Source organism: Camellia sinensis, chromosome 10 (genome assembly GCF_055761805.1).
Source record: "Camellia sinensis isolate YWXY chromosome 10, ASM5576180v1, whole genome shotgun sequence".
Taxonomy (NCBI): Eukaryota; Viridiplantae; Streptophyta; class Magnoliopsida; order Ericales; family Theaceae; genus Camellia; species Camellia sinensis.
The window spans coordinates 30,124,589-30,151,831 of record NC_138970.1 but is presented as its reverse complement, the minus strand read 5'-3'; the positions used below and the strand labels follow the sequence as shown (position 1 = coordinate 30,151,831).

The following is a 27,243-nucleotide window of genomic DNA, read 5'->3' as shown; positions in this document are numbered from 1 at the left end:
CATTTTTTTTAATTAATTAATTTATTATTATTATTATTATTATTATTATTATTATTATTATTATTATTATTATTGTAGTGATAGAGAAAAGAGAGTGAGTGAACTCATTGTTTTGGATTGAGGGTTGGGTTATAGGAAGAAAAAAATGTAATGCCTAAAATTCTTTATTTTTAGTGGTCACACAACATACACATGAAATTTTTTTGTTAAAAAAAACAAAAAAATCATTGTCGTATTTAGGTGTAGAAATTTGTAACAATTGGAATTAAAAGAACTAAACTAATAGAAATGTTAATATAGGAATTTAATATTGGAAAAATGGTGTTTTATAAGGCTTATTTTGGGCCGACTTTAAGGTCAAAATTGAGTAGGCCCCAAACGTCTTTTGGGGTGGGTCTGAAGAGGTAAAGTGTTCCTTGCCGCGTAGCAAGTCACATGGTGAAGACGGTTCGTCAAAACCATTTATGAGTGAATGGGAACATGACGTCGTTTTCGGGTTCGTGAAATAGAACATTTAAGTTTTAAATGTGGGTTTCCTTGTGAGGCTTGTCCCACATTGAAACTTTAAGAGAGTTTTGTTGAGTATATAAGCTCTAGCCTACAACACTTGGGTTGGGCCCCAAGGGGCACCCCAAGTTTGTAGAAGGGAGGAGTTATGGACAAAGTGAACCTTAGCCCAAACCACCACACACGCACGCGCGCCGCCTTCGGCCGAGCCGTGCCAGGCGCGGGTGTGGGTTGGTTCTTGTATTAATTTTTTGGACAAAAAATTCTTTTGAATTTTTTCAAAATTAATTGCGGAAAAATTTAATTAAATTCAAATTTGAATTTAATTTATGTCCTAAATTCTTCCCTTATTCAGTCCATGACAACAGGTTCGAAATAGTCCATAACATATTCGGTTTTGAGCAGTTTCTTAACAGATGAATAACTGCTGCAGTTATCTGTTGAAACAGTGCCAGATCTGTTTGAAATTCAAACTATACCTGTACAGTTTGAATTTGCACCTGTTTACTTCCATATTGCACCAGTTCGGGTTAGATGTGCTGCCTATAAATACCAACATTCCAGCAGTGTTTTAAAAATTTGAAAATCAGTCTGCTTTTATGCATTTGTTGTCCAGATTTTATTTAGTGCATTTTCCTTCATTCTAGTTTTAGGAAAAATCAAATAGAGTATAGAACACAAGGTTTGGTTCACCGTACAAATTTGTTTGAAGTGCTTCTACAAGTTTGTGAAGATCATTGTATCCTGGGAGATAGACGCCACTCAACTGTAAGCACCATAGCGGGGCGAATCTGTCTTAAGGACAGAGTGTCACACACTTGACTTGGTCTTTGAATTTTCTTCTAATTCGGTTTAATAAATAAATTCGGTATGTTATTTATTTATTTGTTTGGTTTTATTTCAATTTATTTTATTTACATAGAAGGTTGTTTCAACACTTAATTTGTCCCAAGATTAATGGTGGTTCTATTGGTTTCAAGGGAAATTTTATTTCAAATGATAGGATGCCCATCTATGATTTTTTTTTTTTTTTTTTTTGAACGAGGGAATTTTGTAAAACAAACAGCAGCCAATTACAATTGCAATCAGAAAGACAATGAACAAGATCTTGGGAAGAATTAGTCACCCAATCAAAAGGTAAAAAGTTACCTAGCCCTGCCCGCGCCACCCAGTGAGCAGCACTGTTTGCTTCCCTTGAACACCATTAAGACAAACAATGATGTTGAGCCAACACCTCAATATCTGCAAAAATTGAACCACACTCTCACGGGGGTGATTCTTCATATACACACAGCTTGATGACTCCATTGTTGATCATGTTTGTTATTTTTGTAGAATCTTCCATGTCAAAACTCATAAGGCGATCAAAGAATAATTAACATTATGCAAACATAAAAATTATATAATTGTGTGATCGAATTAAGTTAATTCATTTTAAAATAAAAATACTCATGAAATTAAATTTTAATTCAAAAATATATCCACCATATGATTCTGGATGTATTTTTTATTTAATTTTTCTGTAAATATAAACTTTTCAAAAGAGTAAATATCATGACATAGTAAATAGAAGGAGAGACTAGTGAAAGTTTATCACATGTTTGATATTGTTTCTGCTTCTTGATTTTCATTTTTAAGGAAGGGATTTTTTTTTTAAAAGGTTCCTGGTATTAAGATTTTATAATATAAAGGACATTTAATATTTTTATAATGTCTAAGGTCCTTCAACATCGATTCAGGGAAATTTCAATCAAGAGAATTTCTCTGGACTCTCCAGAGAAATTCTAGGCATCCCAAAGAATTTCTCTGGGTTCAAACTAGAGAAAATTACACATGGCAAAGAAAATTAAACATGCTAGAGAAAATTACAAACATGAGAGTGTTAAATGGCAGTTCTCTTTTCTCTTCTAACTTCATTTCCCATCTTTCCCAAATTCTTTTGTTTGCTTATAATTTTTTTTGTGTTTTGATCAAACCAGAGAAAATTGTGTTTTGACTCAACCAGAGAAAATTGATAAAAAAAGCCAACACAAAGTGATTTCAACACATAGAAAATTGTATTACACCAATACTACAACTCTTGTTTGTTACAGTGATTCGTCAAAAATCAAAATTGTTGTTGAAATCAACGACTCACTTTGAACAAACTTCACATAAATCCATGGCACTGAACCACTCACAATTACCCAACATTGTTGTACTTTTAGTGATCAAGTCAGTTTTGTAGCTAAGAAAATTCAATATAGCATCAACGCCATACAAGACTTTTGCAGCCTTATCATAAGAAAGTGCAGCATCAACAGCATTAGAGAAAGTTCCCAACCAAAGAAAATTTTCCATTCAAAATCACATTTTCTATTTTTTTTTTCCTTCCAATATCTGAGCAAGCAAACAAATTAATAGAGAAATTGAAGCAACCAAATATCAAAAAGGAACCAACACATCCCTGAGTTTTTCAGAAATTAATCTAATATATCATCACAAACTTCCACTTAATTGCATATAATTTATACCAAATCACTCCAAAATCTATATACATATGCATTTGAAATAATAAGAGAAAAATTGAATTTAATAAAAGACAATCAAATCAAATAGCAAGAGTTCAAAACACAAACAAATTGATTTCACACATAGGGCTAGAGTATAATACCATAAGATCATAGCTAAACACACACACACACACACACACACACACAGAGTAGGCGAGTGGATAGTAGTCGGCACGAGTCGTATCGCAATCGACGTAGAGGATGGCATAGAGAGCGTAAACTATTCTAGGAATGTAACCTAAGATCGTCAACACCAAGCATATGAAGAACCCTAACTGCAATCCACAATATACGTACATATATAAATATACATATGTGTGTGTGTGCATATCGAGAAAGAGAGAGAGGGAGAGAGAGAGGCTTATGGTGCAACAACCATGCCTGATGCAGATGTCGACAGGAGGGAGCAAGATTGCGATCAATATTTTGCAGAAGAACACACAGTAATTTGTCATGGTTGAGTTGAATTTAGCAGAGAGGAAGAGAGAGTTTAGAGAGAGAGAGAGAGAGAGAGATAGAAATGAGATTTGATTTGAGAGAGTCAAATTTCTTTGTGATATATGGGTGTGGGGGTTGAGGGACCTTAGACATCATAAAATAATATTATGAATCTCTTCCAATGCTGAAAATGGGAGAGGGACCTTAAACTAATTTTTCCTTTAAAGAATTTCAAGCCTCGATTAGCATGACTTACGTTAACCTAATTACATAAATAAATCGAGTTTGAAATAAAAAAGAACAATCAAACCTCGATTAACATGGGAGAGAACAGAAAATTATGTGCCAAATATATTTATGTTATTAATAAATATAAAAATTAAATTAAAGGTGTTTTCATTAAATATGAAAATTTATACAAGTATAAAATTAAAAAAATTAAATTAATGTTTATACTCTTATATTCACGAGTTTATTTAAATCGAGTCAATTTTTACTTGAGCTTGATGTTGACTCTAATATTAGATTTGTCTAAAAAATTTAATTCAAATGTTCTTATTTAGCAATCAGACCGAGCTCAAGTAAATTATAAACAATTTGTGCTCTTTCCATCCTAAAAAGCAAAACCATTTAAGTGGACTCAATGGTAATGTTTGGATTTGTGAAATCTATTATAGGCTACGTTTCAATTATTTGAGTTATTTTCTTGTTTAGGTCACTTTGTGTAGATCAATTGCACAAAAATATTAAATTAATTTAATATATATTATTATATAATTTTATCACATTTATCTTTTAAAAAAATAAATAATAAGAATGATTTTGAAAATAAGTCGTATATTTTTTGGAGATTAATATGAAAAATTATCAGAAGTAATTGATAGCTCGAAAGAGAAGCTCCCGAATTCTCCCGAATTCAAAAACGACATTGTTTCGTCGTTTTGATTTTTTTTTTTTTTTTTTCAAAAGAAGAAAATCAGAAGAAGTGAAGGAAGAAGAAGGAAGAAGAAGAAGAGAAGGAGGAAGAAGAAGAACTGGAGGGGCCAACAAAATCGGGCTAGAGGCGGAGGCGGGGGTGGGGCACGGAGGCAGAGGCAGAGGCGGGGGCTGCGAGGCAAAGGCGGAGGCGACGGCAGGCGACAATCGGGCAAAGGTGACGGCGGGTGGAGGGCTGTCGCAGCTGCCATCTCCTCTCTTCTCTTTCTCTTTCTCTTTCTCTTCTAAATTTCGGGCTGTTCGGGAGGATAAATTTGTAGGGAAAAATCATTTTTCAAAAATTATATATTTATAAATATCAAATTGATTTTTTTTAAAAAAATAAATAATGTACACAAGCAATCTAAAGCATAAACGACTCAACTAATTAAAACGAAACTCTCAATAGGTTGGTTTGGGATATCCTAAAAAAGTGCACTTTTTGACTTATTGGTGGGTTTGGGTTGGGTTTGGGTTGGGTTTGATATGATGTGTTAGAGAGGTGATGTGATTTAAATAAGATGATGTGACTTAAATAAGATAGTGACTTTTTGACTTTTTGACTTATTTAGTATATGCCAAACTAGCCCGAGTACGGGAGACAATCTTCTCTTTCTAGTAAACCGTACATTCTAGCTTTCCTATCCTCAAATAAATTTAGATTATTAATAATTATCATTTTATCTCTTTATCTATAAATTTATATATTTTGTCTTCTTTAATTATAAAAAATATCATTCTTACCTTTGTAGGTCTTTTTCAAAAAAAATATTTTTATATAATTTTTTATTAATTAAAAATCTATAGTACATTCGAGTTCAATGTAAAGTAATATTTACATTCGAGTTCAACGTAAAGTAATATTTACATTCGAGTTCAACGTAAAGTAATATTTAACTAATTTGACCGACAAATTCTTTTCCCAACCCCCGTGATAATATAAATATTCAGGAACGAAGCCGACCAACCGTCCCTTTTCACACAAAAACCCTCCATATTGATTGTGTTGTTGTTACTTGTATTCTGATCTTTTTCCCTAAACCCATTTTAGATTCTAGCTCATACCAATTACTCAATTCTACTTTGCTGAGAGATTTGGCAATGAAAGGATCGAATTCGAGAGTTACAGTGGCCGAAAATCGCAACAACAATGAGGAGATCGAGTGGGAGGTGAGGCCAGGAGGCATGCTTGTACAGAAGAGAGAAGACAACGAAGACGATCATCTTCATGGTGATGGTGGACCCACAATCAAGGTCAAGGTCGTTCATGGTTCTAATCAGCTCGACCTTTTTGTTCCTTCTCAATCCACTTTTGGTAACTCTTCTTCTTCTTCCTCTTTCTGGGTTTTTGTTCTTTTTAACTTTGGGTTTCTGGAAAGTGCGAGAGAAAATAAGGCGAGAAAGTGTTTCAGTAATGAGTTAATTTTTTGGGTATTCGGTTAATTTTATAGTTCTCCCTGCAATTTCACTCCTGCCGATTTAGTGTTTGTTTATATGTTTGGATGTAAGTAGTTAAAGTAGACATATGTACTTCACTTTAGGGGTTTAATAATTTATTAGTCTTCTCAAATTGCTTATGTGGATTGGTCTTTTTTTTTTTTCTTTCCAAGATATCAAATGGGTTTTGTCCCTTTTGGGGATTGAGGATATGGTCCTAAATTGACATGGAATGTAGTAGTAAAAAAAAGTTATGAATTTGTTTAGCTTGAATGAGTAAATAACCTTTGAGAGAGCAGAATAAGAAAAAAGGGATTTGACCTGATTTAGACATAAGACATTTTGTATTCAATTATGGGTTGAGCATTTGGAAACATCATTATTTCTTCTTTTGATATCATGCTATAATGTGGGTGATGGGTATGCTTTTTTATTTTTCATTCATGGGGAGATTCTAAATTGGATTCTTTCTGCCTATTTTTATTCCTCCTCCTGTTAAGCTCCTCTACAATTTACTGGATTAGAGGGTTTTCATATATAAAGTTCTACTTTAATTTTATTTTCTGTGTTCATTACTTTGTACTTGTCATTAATATAGGTTTCTGTGTATGCATACTGATTGTGATGGAGTCATTTTGTTTTGCATGCTTGTTTTCAAAATAGTTTATAAAACATTGTATAAGAATTAAAATCAAAAGAAGTATTAGGATATCGTCCCTGTGGTATGAATTAGATATTGAAACCACAACAATGGATGTATCATTGTACTGGGATGTTCAGGAGTTAATTGAGAATGAAATCTGTAGTATTGCAAAATATTGAAGCATAACCTAATTACAGCAAAATCTAAGCTGTCTTTTTTGGAGCTGCTTTATGCTTATTTTGATTTGTGTTAATGGAAGGGGATCTGAAAAGGTGTATCGCCCAACAAACTAGTTTGGAGCCTAATCAACAAAGATTGTTGTTCAGAGGAAAGGAGAAAGAGGATCGAGAACATTTGCACATGGCGGGTGTGAAGGACAATGCAAAGGTGTTACTCATTCAAGAACCAACGAGAAAAGAGAGGAAGCATGAAGAGGCTAAAAGCATTGAAATGTCAAGTGCCTGTCCAGCCGTTGCTGAAGTCAAACCAGAGGTTGATAAGCTTGCAGAAGAGGTAGATCCTTTTTATTATTTTGTCAGTATTACCCGTGTACCCTGGGGACTCGTTCTGCTCTTTTATTTATTTATTTATTTATTTATTTATAACAGGTGGCTAATCTGGAAGGCACAAGCAAAGAAAGGAAGGTCGAGGAGGTGAAGAGTGATAAGTTGTCAAGAGCCTGTGCAGCAGTTGCTGAAGTCAGGGAAGAGGTTGATAAGCTTGCAGAACAGGTGAGCCCTTTTTATTCACTACCACTGTATTGGCCTGGGTCCTATTAGACTCATTTGGGTCGTTTTCTTTTGTAGGTGGCTGCTCTGGAAGTAGTTGTGAATGGTGGGACCAAGGTTGGAGAGAAGGATTTTGTCGTTTTGAGTGAGTTGCTAATGAGGCAGCTGCTGAAATTGGATAGCATTGAGGCTGAAGGAGAAGGGAAAGTGCAACGAAAGCTTCAGGTTAGTGTTCAGCGTCCTTGAGGTTGTTGTTATTGTTACTTCTTTTTTTTTTCTTCTCCGTTCTAGATATGCTGCTTGTCAAATTTAGAATCTTAGACTGCTTAAAGCCAGAATCTGATTGAGCTTCAGACCAATATTTGTTGCTGTATGATGTTCAAAAATTCACTGCGAGATTTTGCATGGCTGCGTGTAATATTGTGTCCAAAAATGTTCATATTCTATTCATTAACTGTTTTGAGAATTTTGTTTCTCACTGACTTGGTTTCCTACACTTAATTTATGTTTTTCACTTATTTGGTTTCCTATTATGCTTTTCCCTTATTGGGTTTCCAACACCGACATTATTGGATATATGGCCACTCAGCACTATTGGAAATGTAATTTTTCTCACATTTCTGTAAAAGTTGGCGCAAGTATGTTCCTCCGTCTAATGCATTCATTTAGTAGGTTATGTATGAAAATTTGACTTAATTTGTTGATTTTAGTGATTCAATTTCTATGTTAATAATCTAAATCTGGTAGAAGTTAAAATCAACCTAATTTACAGACGTGCACTTATGGGATTGGGGACTTGTGAGTTGCCCTTGTTGAAAACAGAGGGAATTAAAATAGATTTTTGAATTTGAAGGGTAATAACTTTGTGGAGTTGGTTGATACCTACTTGAATTCTTTTAACTTGTATCTATTTCATAGTCCTGAAGAGTATGTAGGTTTTGCGTTTGTTCCTTCTCTAAGTGAGATGTAAAAAAGCATCAATATTGCTGAATCCCTAATTTTGACTCGGTACCCCTCTGCTATTATTCTTGTCAATTACTTTATTGAAATATTCATTCCTACTTTATTTCAAAAGTTTGATCAACTAGGCAATTTGAACCAAAGACCTATCAAACCCAATGTCACCACCTGATCCAAGCCTGTGGGATAGAAGTCCCATCTTGATTTATAGCTAATAGAACTCTATTTTTAGGTGTACTCAGATCTGTTATATTCTTTACCCTCTTGTCCACTTGTAAATCATTGGGAAAAGGTTATTTCCTGTGGCATATATCATAAATCATAATGGTCTTGCATCAATGTTTCAGTCTCCAGCCAAATCCCAGTTTGTTAATGAAAAATGCTGGAAGTGTTTTAAATGATCGCTTTACTATCTATTTGTGTAGATGCATTAATTTCTACATGATATTAGTCAATTATTCTCCTTCCATTTCTATGCCCCCCTCGTGTTCAGGTTTTAAGAGTTAATTTGGGAAGATAATATCTACTTTACAATAGAACTTGTGCTTTACTTGGAGAAACAATTTCGGTACATAAGCAGTTTTGGTCTTCGTTCTTTTAAAGCCTTGCCCCTTGGTAATGTGAGAAAGTTTGATATGTAAAGGTACTTAATAAGAGAAGAAATAAAATGAGGTGAAGAAGACATCCATGGTGCGTACCCCCTTCTAGTTCAATTTGATGATTAAACCTTGTCTAGGTCTCCATTATGCCTTACCAGAATCCAAATTTTAGGCACCTAGCATCTTTCTTCTATTTCGCCTGACTTTTAATTTTGCCTTCCCTAGCTCTTTGGTTGCATAAAATGGAGAGATGTGCTTTCCTCATTGATCAAGAAAATTTTGTACATAATCTGTCCATCCATTTTTTTACTATTATTGTTATGGCAGCAGCTATTGCCAAAGTTAACAGTGCATTGCTGGGTTGTATTGTACAAGCGTTCAATGCACTGTTTGCTTTGGCAATAACCATGGTCTATTGTTATTACTGTGGAATATGGGAAAACCAAGTGTGTATCAAGTTTTTGTTGCACATCTCTGATCAGATTGATTGGGGCATTTTTTAAACAAGTTCTTAAGCTGCTAGGAGTACAACTTAAAACAGCTTCAAAGTTTTGTATCTTGTCAATGGAAATTTACGTCAACTTATAAATTGCTGAACAGGTGCGTCGTGTTCAGAGCTTGGTGGATAAAGTGGACTCGCTGAAGGCAAGAAACTCGAATCCATTCAGCAACAACAACAAGGCTGTCTCGGTAACAACCAAATGGGAGACCTTTGACTCGGGAATGGGAAGCCTCAGTGCCCCTCCACCCTTTCCATCTTCTACAGAAGTGACTCAAGATTGGGAACGCTTCGATTAGGTAGTATTTATACCCTTTTAGGATTTATAACTCTTGAAATACAGAACATAAGTCACCGGGAACACTAAATATGTGCATGTACTTCATATTTAGTTATTTTTGGTACAGGTCTCAATATTATTACTCGTTTAAGGACAGAATTGTTACTTTCATTTTATGAATCTATTGGTGTTGTTGAATCTCTCTTTTTCTGAGTTACCATTCCTGCATTCAAGTGATTTGCCAAAGATTTCTATGTTTTGTTTTGTTTTGTTTTGTTTTTTGTTTTTTGTTTTTTTTTTCAGTCAAAATGGAATTTACCATATCGAAAATTGTTTGTACAAAGCATGCCTAGGGCAAGCAATGAATCAGAAAAAGTCACAGCTAGACACAATTCTCATGAGTATATCTGGTTCTATGATTGATTTCTGTATAAATAGAATTCTGTATAAATAGAAGAACTGATCAACCTATAGATTCATGGTGACACCTCTTGCACCATGGACAAACCCAGATGGTGCTGTTTGCTCCGTGTACGACGACATGTGCCAACCGTGCTTTGTTGGGTCATATTTCTCGCCATCTCCCCACAATGCATAGGCTTCTTCTCCATGAACAGCGTCATCTCCAATCATCAGTTGATCATCTGGCATTCGCAGAGGCACAAAAATGCGTATTGTTAAGAGGATTGCTGTCGTTGACACAACATTCCAGGCGATGACGAAACAAGCCGCCACTAGTTGTTTCAGAAACTGTATGCCGCCATTGCCGCCGTAAAATGCACCTCTTGAGTTGGGTACTGGTAGTATGAGTCGGCAAAGGGCTGGCTCGGCTAGAAGTCCAGTGAGGAGGCCACCTAGCAGCCCCGCCACGGCATGTGTGTGAAATACGCCCAGGGTATCATCCACCTAATAATCACAACGGTTAAAACAAGGTCGAGAATTGAGTCCTATTTGTCGTGTGTAAAATTTTGTTTAACACTATTTGAACTCGTTCAATTTTTCATGTCATGCTCATGCCATTTTATTAAGGTGTCGGGTTAAAAAATAAAATAAAAAAATAAAATAATAATAATAATAACAAAAATCACCTTTAGTTAAAAAATACAAAGTCTTGTGAAAATATATATATATATATATTCTCTACAATTTAAATCTTATCAAATTATTCATAAAAATGTTTTTCAACTCAATTTCATTTCTTCAATTTAAATAAACTAAAATCGATTATTTATTTATTTATTTATTTGTACTAAATTGATTTCAAAATAGCAAATGAAAAGATGATATTATCTTAAATAAAAAACAAAAATACTATATTCACCATAAAATCTTATTTTATATATTTTTTTTATTCAATTGAATGAGATTACATAGAAAATTAAACATGCCATTAAAACTCTTTGTAAAAATAATATTAAAATTTGGGTACTTTCATTAAACAAATTATTCGTGTCAACTTTACATTAAATTAAGTTGGTTGGCATGGACTTGACTTATTTATTTATCATGTTATCATGTTGTATCATAATTGATTTTTGTATAAAGTCTTAACGTGGATAGGCTCATAAAGTCTATAACCCACTATGAACAACCCAAGCCTACCACTTAGGGCCCAATGCATAACCCAACTGATAAGGTCCAGCACGACTGGAAGTCAATATGACATGAAGGACCAATGATATTCAGACACGTGGCAGGTAAAGGGTAAGCCACATCAGCAGACAAAGATCTGTAAAGTTATTGCCACTGCACATCGCTATTAATGCAACCCCTCACAACATTTATTACGACAACACCTCTCCGTCGGGACAGCACACCCTCACCCTGAACAAGGTAAGCTACAGCATAGACTTTTAGCTAAGGTGATAGGTCGGAAGGGACAACGAAATGATTACCAAAGGATATAAGCAGACGTTGAAGACAAGAAGAAGGTTAAGCTTTCTATCTCTAATCTATCTACATACTCCACTCTCTCTCTCTAACTTGCTCGTCGGAGGGTTCGCTGAGGGACTCCCTGTTCCCCGTTGAACTCGTGTGCAGGTTCTCTGGTGGGTTTGATCATTCGAATATTAGGCTTGAAGAGCGTGGATCAGTCCAACCCGTCTTACCATCATTACTGTATCATCAGTTGGCGCCATCTGTGGGAACGCTTTGCTCCTTGTGCCAGTTGTGTTCATTATCGCCGAAGACCCTGTCCTAATAACCCTTTCTTGATACCCATCAAAGTGTATGATCACGACTAGATCCATGGCTTCTCACCAAAATGCTGCCGACTACCAAACTGAACCCCCCAATCCAAATAACCTACCACAGTATTTCATCGAGCTTACTAACAGCATCAACCGCATGGCTGAGCAAAACCAAGCCCTGATAAATGCTCTATTCCAAAGAAACCTTCCTATACCCCCTCCACCACCACCAGATATTCCTCCTAACCAAGCATGAGCCCCGAGCCATACTATCCCACAGTCCTATCCACCCAACTTGTAAGGCTTGCACCCTCCTCCTCCTAACATGAATATACCCCCCCACCCTTGCATCCATCGGTCCTGGCACCAACTCCTGAGGGGGAAGCCAATAGCGTCCAACCCCCGCTGCCTTCTGGTGGCGATAACATCCCTCTCTAGGATGCAGAACTCTTAGCCATGAAGCTCCAACTCCAAGGGGTCATGCAGAACATCCAGCATAAATCCTCTACCACAGCAAACTCACAATTTGTCGCCTCCATCCGGGACAAACCTCTACCCCCCAAGTTCAAAATGCCCACCATCGACTCTTTTGACGGTACGACGGACCTAGTCAACCATCTGGAGACCTACAGAACCCTCATGATCCTCCATGCATTCCCTGACGAGATCATGTGTCGAGCTTTCCCTGTGACACTGAAGGGGTCAGTTCGGCTGTAGTTTAACCAGTTACCAGCAGACTCCGTCTCCACTTTCCAACATATCAGTGACTCCTTTCTCAGCCATTTTATTGGAGCCCAGTGCCAACGCCGTCCAGCAACCCAACTCCTCAACATCCGCCAGACCGAGGGGGAGTCCCTGCGCAGTTTTGTTACCCGCTTCAACACCGAAGCGCTGCAGGTGGCGGAAAACGATGACAAGGTCATCCTTACGGCTTTCATGGCCGGACTACGGTCGTCTGATTTCCTCTTCTCCCTCTCTAAAAATCCCCCCACCTCCATGGCAGCCCTACTCTCCAAAGCCTAAAAATACATGAACGCAGAATATTCCCTAGCCGCTCGCCAAGACCCTACAACAAAAAACCTGACCTCCCGAGAAAAGTGAAAAGACCCAGAAACCAGAAATGCTCAGTACAATAACCAAACACCGCATTATACAGACCGAACCCCCCGAGCCGACCGGTCGGCGACTGCCCGGTCGGTTTGAGCGGTACACACCTCTCAACTCCCCCACGGAGCAAGTCCTCAACCAGATCCAACAGGATTACCCCCTCAAATGGCCCCAACCATCGCGAACCCCCTCCGGTCGGAAAGACCAGTCCAAATATTGTCGTTTCCATTAAGACCACGGCCATAACACTGATGAGTGTGTCAACCTCAAAGATCAGGTCGAGACCTTCATACGTCAAGGACGTCTTAGCCGGTTCACGGACACCTGCCCTCAGCAGAGGTAGAAGAATAAGCCCCCCAGAAACAACCTCCGGCACACCCCTCCCCTGCAGCCAGCCCAACCTAACCAAGGCCATGATTACCCCCCACAGCAACCTCGAGCACAGGGTAACCCCGCCCCACCTATTGGAGAAATCAGAGTTATTTCCGACGGACTTGCTTGCGGCGGACCATCTCACTCAGCTCAACGGGCAGAACTCAAAAAAATAAGGCAAGGCTCAGATAAAGAAATTGCCACGTTGGATCAACCCTCCAAACAGCTCAGGTAGTGGACCGAGCCTATCACCTTTACGGACGCCGACTGCACAGGCATTCGTTACCCCCACGACGACCCCTTCGTCATTTTAGCCCTCGTCTCCAACTACAAGGTCAAACGAGTTCTTATAGACAACGGCAGCTCTTTAGACATCATCTTCCTCAACTGCTTTCACCAGCTTAAGATTGGGGAGGAAAGTCTGTCTCCTCTCCAAATCCCTTTGGTCGGTTTCACTGGTGACCGGGTGACCTCCATCGGCTCCATCGATCTTCTTATCACGATCGGAGAGTACCCGCGGCAGACCACGAAGTTGCTCACCTTCCTTGTTGTCGATTGCCCCTCTGCTTACAACATCATCCTTGGCCGAACCGCCCTAAACGCCTTCCAAGCCATCACCTCCACCTTCTATCTCGCCGTCAAGTTCTCCACCGACCTTGGGGTCGGCACAGTCAGGAGAGAACAGACTGTGGCCAGAGAATGCTATGTTGCCTCACTTAAAGAACTTAAGCTTAAGGAGACCATGATCATTGAAGGACTTGACGCCCGAGATGAGGACGAGCTGGTCAAAGGGAAGCCTGTTGAGGAGCTCATTGAGGTTCCCATCGACCCTGCCAACTCGGCAAAAGCTGCCAAAATCGGCAGCCAATTGTCCACCCAGGCAAAGGCCGACCTTACTGCCCTCCTGATCGAGCACAATGATGTATTCGCTTGGACCCACTCAAACATGTCGGGTATTGACCCCTCATTCATAACCCATCGCCTCAACATTGAATCCCATTTCCGACCTTACCGCTAGAAGCAGCGCATTTTTCATCCGTAGTGCAACACTCTCATTGCTGTAGAGGTCGACAAACTCCTTGAGGCACAATTCATCAACAACGTGGACTACCCTAGATGGTTGTCAAACGTCGTCCTAGTCCGTAAGAACAATGGTAAATGGTGACTCTGTGTCGACTACTCCGACCTCAACTGAGCTTGCCCCAAAGACAGTTATTCTCTCCCTCGCATAAATCTGCTGGTTGACGCCACGGCCAGTCATCAAATGCTCAGCTTCATGGATGCCTTCTCTGGGTACAACCAAATTCTGATGCACCCATCTGACTGTGAACACACCTCCTTCGTTACCGACTGAGGTACCTACCATTACCGTGTGATGCCGTTTGGACTGAAAAATGCTGGAGCCACCTACCAACGTTTGGTCAATGCTGTCTTTCATCATCAGATAGGTCGGAATATGGAAGTATATGTCGACGACATACTAGTCAAAAGCAAACTCTCCGCTGATCTTCTGACCGACCTGCGAGAGACTTTCGCCACCCTGCGAAAGTACCAAATGAAGCTCAACCCAGAGAAGTGCGCCTTCGGCGTAGGATCTGGGAAGTTTTTGGGTTTCATGGTCAGTCAGCGGGGTATTGAAGCCAACCCTGAAAAGATTAAGGCCTTGGTTGAAATGCAGTCACCCCAAACGGTTAAGGAGGTTCAAAGACTCACTGGCCGAGTGGCCGCCCTCAACCGCTTCATTTCCCGCGCAACGGATAAGTGCCTCCCCTTCTTCAAAGTTCTTCGGCAAACTTTTGAATGGACGACCGAATCCGAAGAGGCTTTTCAGCAGTTGAAACAGTGTATGGCCAACCCCCCTCCTCTCACAGGCAATCACGGGCGAACCCCTCTTCCTCTATTTAGCCGTGTCAAGCACCGCAGTCAGTGCCGCTCTTATCAGAGAAGATGACTCTGTCCAACGGCCGGTCTACTACATCAGTCGGGCTCTCAGGGGAGCAGAACAGAATTACCCACTGTTAGAAAAACTGTCCTTGGCCTTGGTCACTGCCTCCAGACGATTTCGTCCTTACTTCCAAGCCCATTCCATAGTGGTCCTCACCGACCAACCCTTGAAGAAGGTAATGCAGCAACCAGAACTCTCTGGCAGACTCATGCAGTGGTCAGTGGAACTCAGCCAGTTTGACATCTCCTACTAACCTTGAACAACGATTAAATGGTAGGATGTCGCCGATTTCATTCTAGAATTCACTAATCCTACCCCAACCACGGCCCCTCCACCCCCATAAACTCCTACCGAACTAGAAGACCCTCACTCTTAGACTCTCAACGTCGACGGATCGTCCCGCAGGGAAGGCAGTGGGGCTGGCCTCATCCTCACCCTTCCCGGAGGGTGGTTATTTCAAATGTGCTCTCCGTTTCTTGTTCAAGGCCAGAAACAATGAGGCCAAATACGAGGCATTAATAGCAGGTCTCCGCCTAGCTAGGGATATTGGTGTCAGCCACATCCGGGTTTCAGCGACTCCCAGTTCATTGTTGGACAAATTACGGGGGAATTCAATGCCAAGGAGGACACAATGTGGGCTTACAGGGATATAGCACTCCTCCTTATCCGCCTCTTCAATACTTTCCACATCAAACACATCCCTCGGGCGAAAAACTCTAAGGCGGACGAGATGGCTCAGTTGGCTTCTGTAGACCAGTCTGACCTCAGCCATGGTGTCCGCCTCGACTACCTGGCCCACCCTGCCATTACCCCCAACCAGCAAGAAGTTTACTTCCTCCAAAATGAACCTATCCCCTGGGCATCCGACATATTTCTATTTTTGACAACGAGAGAGCTACCAGAGGACAAATAGCAGGCTGCCAAAGTCAGGGCCCGGTCGTCCAATTACATTCTCGTCGATGGTCTTTTGTACAAGAGGGGCTTTTCACGCCCATACCTCAGATGCCTCAATCATGCTCAAGCGACTTACGTGATGAGAGAAATCCATGAAGGCATATGTGGCAATCATTCCGGTGGCAGGTCCTTACCCATAAAATACTTCGCATTGGTTATTTTTGGCCTACTCTCAATCAAGATGCGACAGACTTTGTGCTCAAGTGTGACAAGTGCCAACGTTTTGCCAACATCCCTCACGCCCCTTCTGCAGAATTGATCACACTCTGCAGTCTTTACCCTTTCGCCAAATGGGGGATCGACCTGGTTGGCCCACTTCCTACTGGCCGAGGCCAAACCAAATTCGCCATCGTCGCCATCGATTACTTCACCAAATGGGTTGAAGCAGAACCTCTTACCACCATTACCGAGCGAAACACAACCAGGTTTATTTGGCAGTCGATCGTATGCAGGTTTGGCATCCCTCAAGCCATCGTCTCCGACAATGGCAAACAATTCGATAATGCCAAGTTCAGTAAATTCTGTGTAGAGTTTCAGATCCAGCCATGTTTCTCTTTCCCAAGTCACCCCCAAGCCAATGGTCAAGTTGAGGTCACCAACCGTTCTCTTCTGAAGATCATCAAAACCAAGTTGGAAGCTGCTAAGGGACTTTGGGCTGAGGAACTACCAAATGTGCTTTGGGCTTACCGCACTACCGCTCGAACTCCCACTAGGGAGACCCCTTTTCGCTTAACATACGGCGCCGAGGCGGTCATCCCAGTGGAGATCGGTCTTCCTACCCCAAGGGTTCTACATCCGAATCCAGAACTAACTAAAGAGCTGCGTCGGGCAGACCTAGACCTGATTGAAGAGCTCCAAGAAACAACCGCAGTCAGACAGACCTCATACCAACAGAAAATGAGAACACATTACAACCGCAGAGTCCGACCAAGGGAGTTCGCCGTGGGGGACCTTGTTTTGCGAGAAGCAACTCTTGCCACCAAAAATTCGACTGAAGGCAAACTGGGAGCCAAATGGGAGGGACCTTACGTTGTGAAGGCCAGACCACGTCCGGGCACTTATCAACTTCAGGACATGGAAGGTCGAGACCTCCCCTATCCTTGGAACGCTGAACATTTGAAACGCTATTTTCAATAAAAGTTGTATTTTTGTATCGTCCAAAATGTTGTATGTTCTTTTTGACAATCTATGTTCTCATTTTCTTCTCATATGGTGTAAATTTATGACTCCATGAGCCTACACTTTGTATGACAGCAAGCTTATATTTCAGTTATCTGTGGTATTCCAATAACGCTTTGATTGCAGCCTCAGCCAGTCTAAGCACAAAAAGCCTCAGTCAGACTAAGCATGAAGAGCTCGGCCAGACCAAGTCACAAAAAGCCTAAGCCAGACTGAGCATGAAGAGCTCGGCTAGACTGAGTCACAAAAAGCCTCAGCCAGACTGAGCATGAAGAGCTCGGCCAGACCAAGTCACTTAAAGCCTCAGCCAGATTAAGCACAAAAAGCCTCAGCCAGACTGAGCATGAAGAGCTCAGCCAGACCGAGTCACTTAAAGCCTCAGCCAGACTGACCACAAAAAGCCTCAAGCCAGACTGAGCATAAAGAGCTCGGCTAGACTGAGTCACTTAAAGCCTCAGCCAGACTGAACATGCAGAGCCCCGCCAGAGTGAGTTGCTTCAAACCCCAGCCAGGCCGAAGCCACCATTACGCCTTCATGATCATAAGCATAGTGGCCATACTTAGTCACATCCCAGTCCAACGTTTTCCAAATCAGTCTCGTTCCTCGCTGGGTCGACATCCATAAAATTCACTCTGCATTGAATTTTTACAAGTTAAAATTCACTCTGCATTGAGTTTTTTTCACATTCCCTCTGCATTGAATTTTTACAAGTTAAAATTCACTCTATATTGAGTTTTTCTCACATTCACTGTGCATTGAATTTTTACAAGTTAAAATTCACTCTGCATTGAGTTTTTCTTACATTCCCTCTGCATTGAATTTTTACAAGTTAAAATTAACTCTGCATTGAGTTTTTCTCACATTCACTCTGCATCGAATTTTTACAAATTAAAATTCACTCTGCATTGAGTTTTTCTCACATTCCCTCTGCATTGAATTTTTACAAGTTAAAATTCACTCTGCATTGAGTCTTTCCCACATTCACTATGCATCGAATTTTTCTTACACGTTAAACTTCACTTTACATTGAGTTTTCCTTTCATTTTACACTTCACAATGATTTACACATAAGCCTTATACAAGTCGCCTTTCTCATTCACTTCAGATGCGCAAACAAAAGCAGTAGCATGACAACAACTCAAAATTTTATTTATTCACAAACTTGTACATAAGTTTCTTACAGTTATTCAAAAAAAAAAAAAAAAAAAAAAAAAAAAACACAAAACAAACTTTAAGTACAGGCTCTGTTCACACCAATCACTCTTCCTCACTTAAAAGAAGGGCTTCTTCTTCAATGCCCTCATCTAGGGGGGTCTGGGCCACGTCGTCTTCATCAATCTTTACACCGCTAAGGTCCAAGCTTGGGAACAGTTCTTCTGCCTTCCGCTTGAACAGCTTCCGACCACTGTCCCAAAACTCAGCCATTTCGTGTTTCTAGAAGTCCGACCGCTGGAAGCTCTCAATAACTTCTGCTTCAGTCCTGCCCCCAGCGGTCGTTCCCAATGGACCCGCCCCCGAGACACCTCCCTTGCCAAGTTACTGGCGACTGCGGCATCGACTGCCATCTGAAATTCAGCAGACCCCTTGAATTGCTCTACTGCTGCAACGCACAGATCAGGGTATGTTATTCTTTCAGAGGCTGCCTTGGTTTTTTCATCCTCCAGCTCCTTCTGCAACCTTGCCTTCTCCTCCATCGCCCTACCACGCTCATCCTCCAGCTCCTTCTGCAGCCCAGCAATCTTCACGTCCGCTTCATCCTTCTCTTTGATCTGTTGGGCGCGCAGTTCTTCATTGTTGATCATCGCCTCTTCAAACCGCTCAGTGGCGAGCGTGCAGGCATTTTGGGCATCCCCCAGCTTCTTCTGCTCGCCAGCCAGCTGGAACTCGAGTGACACTACCTTGCGGCGTTCGTCCTCTAGCTCTAACCTGACCGCCAGCAGCTCAACATGGGCACGGTCGGCAACATTGCCCTACATGATCGCCAATACTTCCATCTTTTTTACCTTCTCAGCCTCCTGCCAACCCCTGGCACACGCGCTTCGCGCAGCCTTCTTCTAACTTGCACTCTCCTTCTTGAAACGTGTAAGTTGGGCCTTAGCCTCCTCCAACTTGACCTTCGCAGTTGCCGCCTTTCTCAGCAGAGCCCTTGCTAAGGTGGTTACCTCTATTTGGGCAGAGCACAACCCCCTTAGCAGCTCAGCCTCATCGAACCTGGAAATTGAACGCACGACTACCTCGTCAACAATCTCCACAAGGCAATCTGCAGCCGCCCTGGCTGGGCCTTTTTCTCCCTCCAGCTGCCCAGACACGGCACGAGCGTGGTAGATTGCAGTTGTCAGCCTGGCCTCTTCTCCTTGGGGCGCAGGGCCCCCATTGGGCTGCTGCTCCATCACTTCCTTAGGGTCAGTCGACCCAATTTCTAGTTGCACCTTGGGGTCCAGGGCGCTCGCAGGTCTTTCTTCTTCTAAGACCCCTTGGCTCTTCTCCCCCTGCGCCTCTGGGACGACGACCTCTTATAGAGTAGCCTCCACCCCTTTCTCCCTTGTTTCCTCCGCCATTGGAGTGCCCTCACCGCCCACTCTCGCCCTCTTCAACCCATGCGCATCTGAGACCCCCTCAGGGGCAACCCTTCTCTTCTTCTTCTTCAAGACCTCCCCTCCTTGTTTGCCCTTTCCTTCACTGGATCAACGGGGGACGGTCGTGGCTCGAAACTACCCAAGTCTTTTCCCTCCAGCGGCTTGGGGCGCGGTCGGATTCTTTTCCTCGCGACCGGTTTTGGTGGCGGGCCTAACTGCACTTCCTTGAACTTATTGGCTTTGGCAAAAATGGCCCGGTCCTCCGCCTCTTGCGCTTTCTTCTTCGCCTCAAGCTCTGCCGGTGTCAGATCCCCAACGGTCGGCTGAGGGCCTAATCCTGCGGCGGCACAAAGCTGATGGCTGAACGAGGTCGTCCCATCTGACCCCCTCCTTCTCCCTCCATGCTTTCACCTTTTTCACCCTCTCCTCCGCTGCAGCCCCCAACTTTGGCTCCATAGACTTGGTGGGTACCCTCTACACCGTGCGTACTCCAACTCCGTCGTTCGTAGATACGTAGAACTACCGCGGCCTCCATCCTTTAATTGATGACGGCAACCCCGCCACCAAACCCCTTCCTACCGCCGCCTGCAAAGTGACCCAAGTTTCTTGCTGGCCCGAGGCCTTATAGCAGGCAAAAAACTCGTCCACCGTCATGGCTGCTCCCTCGTTCGCCTTCGGCCACGCACTTGCACAGGCCAGTACAATCTTCCATGCGTTGGGCATTAGTTGGTCTGGCGCGACTTCCAGTTGGTTGAGGACATCCACTACCACCTGTGGAAGTGGCAACCTCAACCCTTCCTTCAATGTCTCTTCGTATAGGGCAAACTCCCACGGCCGGGCATCGGAAGGCCTCTCCGTTGCTGTCGGTAACATCAACTCTATTTCTTCAGGCACCTAGTATTTTTTCCGTATACCCTCCAACTCCTTTGCTGTAACGGTTGACTTGTCAGCCTTCGTATGCCAGTGATCTGGCTCAGCCTGGCTGATTGGTTTCAGAGCCGCTATCATCGTCAACGGACGAGCTAAACCCGCTGGCTCCCCTGATTTCTCCACTTGCCTCTCCCTCCTATATCGTTCTACCAGGTCCACCGCATCATCATCCCCTAGGGGATCAACCCTTGCGGTGGTTGCTTCCTCTTGTGCCATCCCTATTGTATGTCTTCGAATAGCTTCGGATGCGGACGCAAGAAAATTCCAGAAGTGTTGCAGGGGTGTATCGTTGGCAACGAAGGAGTTTACGCTGGGAATGTTTTGATGTTTTGCGAAGAGATAGGTAAGGCGAGTAATCCCAAAGGCCCAAGGTTTGCCCATATTCCAAGGGTCCCTATTAAATTTCGCCAGTTTGAAAATTTTTCAAAAAACTGCCAACACTGTCTTTTCAACACCCTATAATGACCTATCGTTTCACTCCTGGCCCAACGCCTGACTTCTCCCCACCAGATGCTGCCACGTGTACGAACACGATTCACTGCCTCCTTTTCCATTTCCAGTCGTCTCGTGACCCGCCGTCTCTCGGGCCCCGCACTCCGTCGCCCTACCCTTCGCGGTCAGCTCTCCTCATGGTCAGTCCCTCCACTTGGCTACCCTTCGCGGTCGGCCCTCCTCATGGTCGGTCCCTCCACTCGGCTACCCTTCGCGGTCGGCTCTTCTCATGGTTGGTCCCTCCACTCGGCTACCCTTCGCGGTCGGCCCTCCTCATGGTCGGTCCCCCCGCTCGTCTTCCCTTCATGGTCGGCCCTCCTCACGGTCAGTCCCTCTACTCGGCTACCCTTTGCGGTCGGCCCTCCTCATGGTCGGTCCCCCCGCTCGTCTACCCTTCATGGTCAGCCCTCCTTACAGTCAGTCCCTCCACTCAGCCACTTCTAGTCAGCCGTTCCTTTCACTATTTATTCCCTTCGTTGGACTAAAGCTGCACTTGGGAATGGGGGACTACTGACGTGGATAGGCTCATAAAGCCCATAACCCACTATGAAGAACCCAAGCCTACCACTTAGGGCTCAATGCATAACCCAACTGATAAGGCCAAACACGGCTGAAAGTTAACATGACATGAAGGACCAATGATATTCAGACACGTGGTAGATAAAGAACAAGCCACATCAGTAGACAAAGATCTGCAAAGTTCTTGCCACTGCACATCGCCACTAATGCAATCCCTCACAGCATTTATTACGACAACACCTCTCCGTCGGGATAGCACACCCTCACCTTGAACAAGGTAAGTTACAACATAGACTTTTGGCTAAGGTGATAGGTCAGAAGGGACAACGAAATGATTACCAAAGAATATAAGCAGACGTTGAAGACAAAAAGAAAGTTAAACTTTCTATCTCTAATCTATCTACATACTCCACTCTCTCTCTCTAATTTGCTCGTTGGAGGGTTCGCTGGGAGACTCCCTGTTCCTCGTTGAATTCATGTGCAGGTTCTCTGATGAGTTTGATCATTCAAATATTAGATTTAAAGAGCATAGATTAATCCAACCCGTCCTACCATTATTACTATATCATCAAGTCTTAACCCGTTCATTTTTTGTAACATCTTTAATGTATTTATGTATTGTGTCAAAATTTCCGACACCTGGCTAAAGCCGTGGGAACTGGCAGCTAGCCTTACTTGCACTTTTCAAATAGAAAAAGTTAAAAATCACAGAAATTGAACATAGACATATTTGTAACTGCATGTTTCCCGTTTTTGCGTGCGTTATGTTGGTCAAGTGTACACATTTAGGTTTGATCGGAGAATTTGATGAGAAAAAAAGGAAAGATAAAAAAAAAATGTAATTTTATTTTTTGCTTTGTTATAATAGAAAATACACGAAAAAAAAAAGAAAGAAAAGAAAAAAGAAAAGTGAGAAGAAATATAATCCTATTTTTTATCTTTTGATTCACTTAGACTCTTTTATTTTTTTTCATTTCAACTCAACCAAAAATAACTTAGAATTCGAATTCTATTCTTGTTTGTTTTCATTTTTCAAATAACACTTTTTAGAAAATTCTACATTCTTGTTTTTCGTGTTTTTTTTTTTAAACTGAATTTCTTTAATATTTTAAGCAATTTTTTTACTTTTTAGACACACCTAACATAAATACACTTAAAAAGTAAAAAAAATTGTAAAAAAAATCTTTTAAAAATTCACTAAATACCAAAAATACAAAAAAAGTACATTTTTTGTATTTTTATGTATTTATTAATTTTTTAAAATATTTTTTCACAAATTTTTTACTTTTTAGATACATCTAACAAAGGTACATCTTAAAAAAGTAAAAAAAATGTTTAAAATTTAAAAAATATTCACTAAAAACAAAAGAATATGAAAACCAAAAAATTCAATTTTTAAAAAATTTAATTCAAAAAACTCAAACCAAACACACTTCTTTCTCATTTTCTTCGTATTTCCCTTTTCATTTTCATTTTATTTATTAAATCCTCTTATCAAACACATCCTAAGAGGAGGACTATTACAGGGAAATGTCTCGTATCTCAAATTTTGTGGCTCAAAAGTGGCTCAAATGGTCAAAACGACGTCGTTTTGGCCATTTTTATGTTGTTCTGTACTCAAAACGACGTCGTTTTGGCCATTTGAGCCACTTTTGAGCCACAAAATTTGAGCTACGTAGCATTGTCGACTATTAAAATAGAAAAATGTTTGAGGGCCACAATTTTTGTGGCTCAAATGGCTCAAAATTGTCAAAACGATGTCGTTTTGACAATTTTTATGTTGTTTTGTACTCAAAACGACGTCGTTTTGACAATTTCGAGCCATTTGAGCCACAAAAATTGTGGCCCTCTACCATTGCTGATTAAAATATCACAAAAATAACTATACACAGTATATTCAGATGTAAGACAAAAATATACCTACTCCTAAGTGTTTATCTCACATCTTTACATTCTACAATAATTTTTATCTTACTTACGTCTGTACATTCTGTTATTGGTTACCTAAACTTTGTGATATTAAAAAGCATAATAATAATAATAATACCTTCTGTAGCAAAGAAGACTTCTTGTGAAGAATCATCATGGAGACCCAAGGAATGGAACCAGATAGTATACCCATCACTATCGCAGCCCACGATTGCACTACTCCTGCAATTCAAAACCCCCCCTTCTCCAATTTAATAATTATGAAATTCTCTACTCATTTTTTTAATGAATAATTATTGAATAATCTCGAAATATCTTATAACATTATTCACATAAATTAAGAGCGAACAATGTAAATTCACATTCGTCAGATAATTAAGAGATAAGAAGCGAATTCTTTGTCACATACCTGCACCTGGAGTAATGCAAACGAGGCCGGTCATCATGCCTTGAACAGCTCCGATCACCGATGGCTTTCCAAAGAAGAGAACGTCGAGCGATGTCCATACGAGAAGGCTCGTCGCTGCACATATATTTGTGTTTAGTACAGCCATTGATGAATCGATGTTCGCTGCATATGGTGCGCCACCATTGAAACCCGACCAACCCATCCATAGCAACCCTGCACCCGCGAGCATCAACAACACATTGTTTGGGGGAAACCTCTCCCTGTCGCTCTTCAACCTCGGCCCAACCTAATGCCGCCCATGCGAAATTTTTTGACGCGTCAGTGATATTTTTGAAATTAATTACATAATTCGATGCATTTCTAATAAAAAAACGTGTTTTGAAATATTAAATACCCGAGGAATAATTTTACATGTGTTAAAGACTTAGAGATAATTTTATAATTGAAAAGTCAATATAAACAGATTAAATAATGAAAAAATAAAATAATATTTACTAATAGTTGAAAGGGTCTCTCAATGTAATTAACCCAACTGAAAAATGCACCATCATTTAAAAAAAAAAAAAAAATTGAAAAGGAGATAAATTATGGATTTATTTATTTATTTATTTTAAAGATGGGGAAATTATGGAATGTTACCCAATAGGCAGCGGTGAAACCAGCAATTCCAGAAGAAAGATGAATGACATAACCACCAGAGTAATCAATAACACCCCAATGAAACAAAAACCCACCACCCCACAAACTAAAAGCCCCAACAGTATACGAACAAACCAACCACATCGGCACAAAAGCCATCCACGCCCTTATATCCATCCTCCCCAACACCGACCCTGCCAACAAAATCATCGTAATCGCCGCAAAATTAAACTGAAAGTACACCAACGACGCCATCGGAAAAAAAGGCTCAATCATGGGAGTCTCAAAGTGAGCACTCTCGGGCACGGCGGCACGGCGGACGAGGAATTGTTGGCCGAGAGAGGGGGCGGCTTTGCCCCAAAATGGGAGGAGCTTATCGCCGAAGGCCATGCGATAGCAGAGGAGGACCCAGAAGAGGAGCACGGCGGCGAAGGCGTATAGAGCCATGAAGGCTGAGTTTACGGCCCATTTTTTTTTGACGATGCTGGCGTAGAGGATGACCAGTCCCGGCATGCTTTGGAGGCCGACGAGAGTTGATGCTGTCATTTGCCATGCGTTGTCGCCTTTGTTTAGCCATTCTGGGACTGCTGGGAGGTGTTCTGAGTATGCTCTTGGGACTTCCATTGTGGTTTTTGTGTGTCTTCGATTTTTTCACATGTATATATACGAGGACTAGAAGTAGTGGCGCACGTGATGCGTGCATTTATGATCTTTTTACTTTAAAAAATAGATTAATGCTTCGGACCTCCCACTGAGGTCGACCTCCAGTGAAGTGGCAGGCGGTGATTAGATAAAAAAAAAAAAATTGTTTTATTTTTTAATTTTTTTTTGGAGTTTCGGCCAGCCACCTCACTGGGGTCTGTAGCGGTTCTGTAAAAAATAAAATTGAAAATTATATAATTGAATTTAAAATTTAAAATTTAAAATAATTAAAAGTTGAGGGATTTGAAAAAATAAAAAAAGTTTAATTTAGAGTATACCTATCTATATAAATGATATAAGGCTATTTTAGAAAAAATTCTAAAATAAGAGACATAAATGTTAAGAAAGTACTTTTCTTTATAATAGTACTAGGCTATCACCCGTGTTATGCACAAGATAATTATAGATATTTATATTTGTTTTAGATTTTTTTTAATATATAAATTATGTTTTTTAAGATTTTTTATAAAAATAATTTAACAATCTTATCACTAATCATAGTGTATGAGAGAAGTTGAAAAGAGTACTGCAGTAATTATACACGGATTGTATCTATAATTATTTGTATGAAGGGATTTTAAATGCTGATCAAAGGATTTTGACCAAATCAATAAATACAGGCATATAGAAAGACATGTAGATTGAAAAAAATTAATAAATGCTGATCAGGAAATTTTGACCAAATCAATAAATGCTGAGTTTTTTTTTTTAAATAAAAAATTTAGAAAATTCAGATTGAGATATTGAAGCTCCCACAGGGCTTGGAGGTTAAAAACTCATTTTTGCTTAATATATAGTATAGATTTTTTATAAAAATAATTTAATAATCTTATCACTAATCATAGTGTATGAGAGAAGTTGAAAAGGGTACTGCAGTAACTATACACGGATTGTATCTATAATTATTTGTATGAGGGGATTTTAAATGCTGATCAAAGGATTTTGACCAAATCAATAAATGTAGGCATATGGAAAGACATGTGGATTAAAAAAAGTTAATAAATGTTGATCATGAAATTTTGACCAAATCAATAAATGCTGAGTTTTTTTTTTTTTTTAAATAAAAAATTTAGAAAATTCAGAATGAGATATGGAAGCTTCCACAGGGTTTGAAGGTTAAAAACTCTCATTTTACTTAATATATAGTATAGATTAACTGCTGCCGCAAATACATGTGATTGAAAAGGAAAAATGCGAATAGTTAAAATTTTGATTTTTTTTTTTTTTTTTACAGTGACAATGTTTGTTTTTAAACTGTCATGAGTATTTTTAAAATAATAAAAAAAATTGTGACATCCATATATTTTTAGCTTTCCTTTTTTTTTTTTGAAAATTTTGAATGGATTTCTGGTAATGTATAATGGGTAGGTGTGTGTGGAAATAAAATAAAATAAAAAAAAATAAAAAAAAACAGGTGAAGAAAGTATGATGAGTGGAGGAGTTGGTAATGGTGTGGGCTCATTCGAATTCATACGTTGATGGGCATTTTTGAAAGTCAAAAAGTCGTGCTAGGAATAAGGAGGAAGTGGCGGAGCAACGAAAGTTCGCGTGAAAAATCTCCGGTTTGGTTTACAACTTGAAAATTATTGACAAATTTATTTCTACGAGTGTACAACATTGCTATGTCTGAGGATTGCTTTGATTTAGTTGTAAAATCATAATTAGTGAAATTATTTGGTGAA

The 27,243-nt window shown here is 40.4% G+C and overlaps 2 protein-coding genes across 3 annotated transcripts; one reads left to right on the top strand and one right to left on the bottom strand.

Moving 5' to 3' along the window:
• Window positions 1-5,065: 5,065 nt before the first annotated feature.
• BAG4 (BCL-2-associated athanogene 4) lies at window positions 5,066-9,816 on the top strand. 2 transcript variants are annotated; one of them, XM_028212120.2, is made up of 5 exons: window positions 5,066-5,787; window positions 6,812-7,065; window positions 7,161-7,283; window positions 7,359-7,505; window positions 9,440-9,816. In XM_028212120.2, exons 1-5 carry the CDS (start codon window positions 5,574-5,576, stop codon window positions 9,635-9,637), a joined length of 936 nt encoding a protein of 311 aa, XP_028067921.1. In that variant the 5' UTR covers window positions 5,066-5,573; the 3' UTR covers window positions 9,638-9,816. The 2 variants fall into 2 exon arrangements, with proteins under 2 accessions (XP_028067921.1, XP_028067922.1); XM_028212121.2 differs by having other exon boundaries at window positions 5,403-5,787; window positions 6,812-7,044.
• Window positions 9,817-9,855: 39 nt separating this feature from the next.
• Window positions 9,856-25,570, bottom strand: AMT2 (ammonium transporter 2). Its single transcript, XM_082891223.1, has 4 exons — window positions 24,860-25,570; window positions 24,221-24,506; window positions 23,930-24,033; window positions 9,856-10,524 (listed from the first exon to the last, which is right to left on the bottom strand). Exons 1-4 carry the CDS (start codon window positions 25,481-25,483, stop codon window positions 10,087-10,089), a joined length of 1,452 nt encoding a protein of 483 aa, XP_082747349.1. The 5' UTR covers window positions 25,484-25,570; the 3' UTR covers window positions 9,856-10,086.
• Window positions 25,571-27,243: the final 1,673 nt, after the last annotated feature.

Coding starts and splice junctions, on each gene's coding strand:
- BAG4 (XM_028212120.2), top strand. CDS start 5,574: ATGAAAGGATCGAATTCGAGAGTTACAGTGGCCGAAAATCGCAACAAC. Junction 7,066..7,160: donor TTGATAAGCTTGCAGAAGAG/GTAGATCCTTTT, acceptor TATTTATAACAG/GTGGCTAATCTGGAAGGCAC. Junction 7,284..7,358: donor TTGATAAGCTTGCAGAACAG/GTGAGCCCTTTT, acceptor TTTCTTTTGTAG/GTGGCTGCTCTGGAAGTAGT.
- AMT2 (XM_082891223.1), bottom strand. CDS start 25,483: ATGGAAGTCCCAAGAGCATACTCAGAACACCTCCCAGCAGTCCCAGAA. Junction 24,507..24,859: donor GTTTCACCGCTGCCTATTGG/GTAACATTCCAT, acceptor GGGCGGCATTAG/GTTGGGCCGAGGTTGAAGAG. Junction 10,525..23,929: donor AGTCTTCTTTGCTACAGAAG/GTATTATTATTA, acceptor TGTGATTATTAG/GTGGATGATACCCTGGGCGT.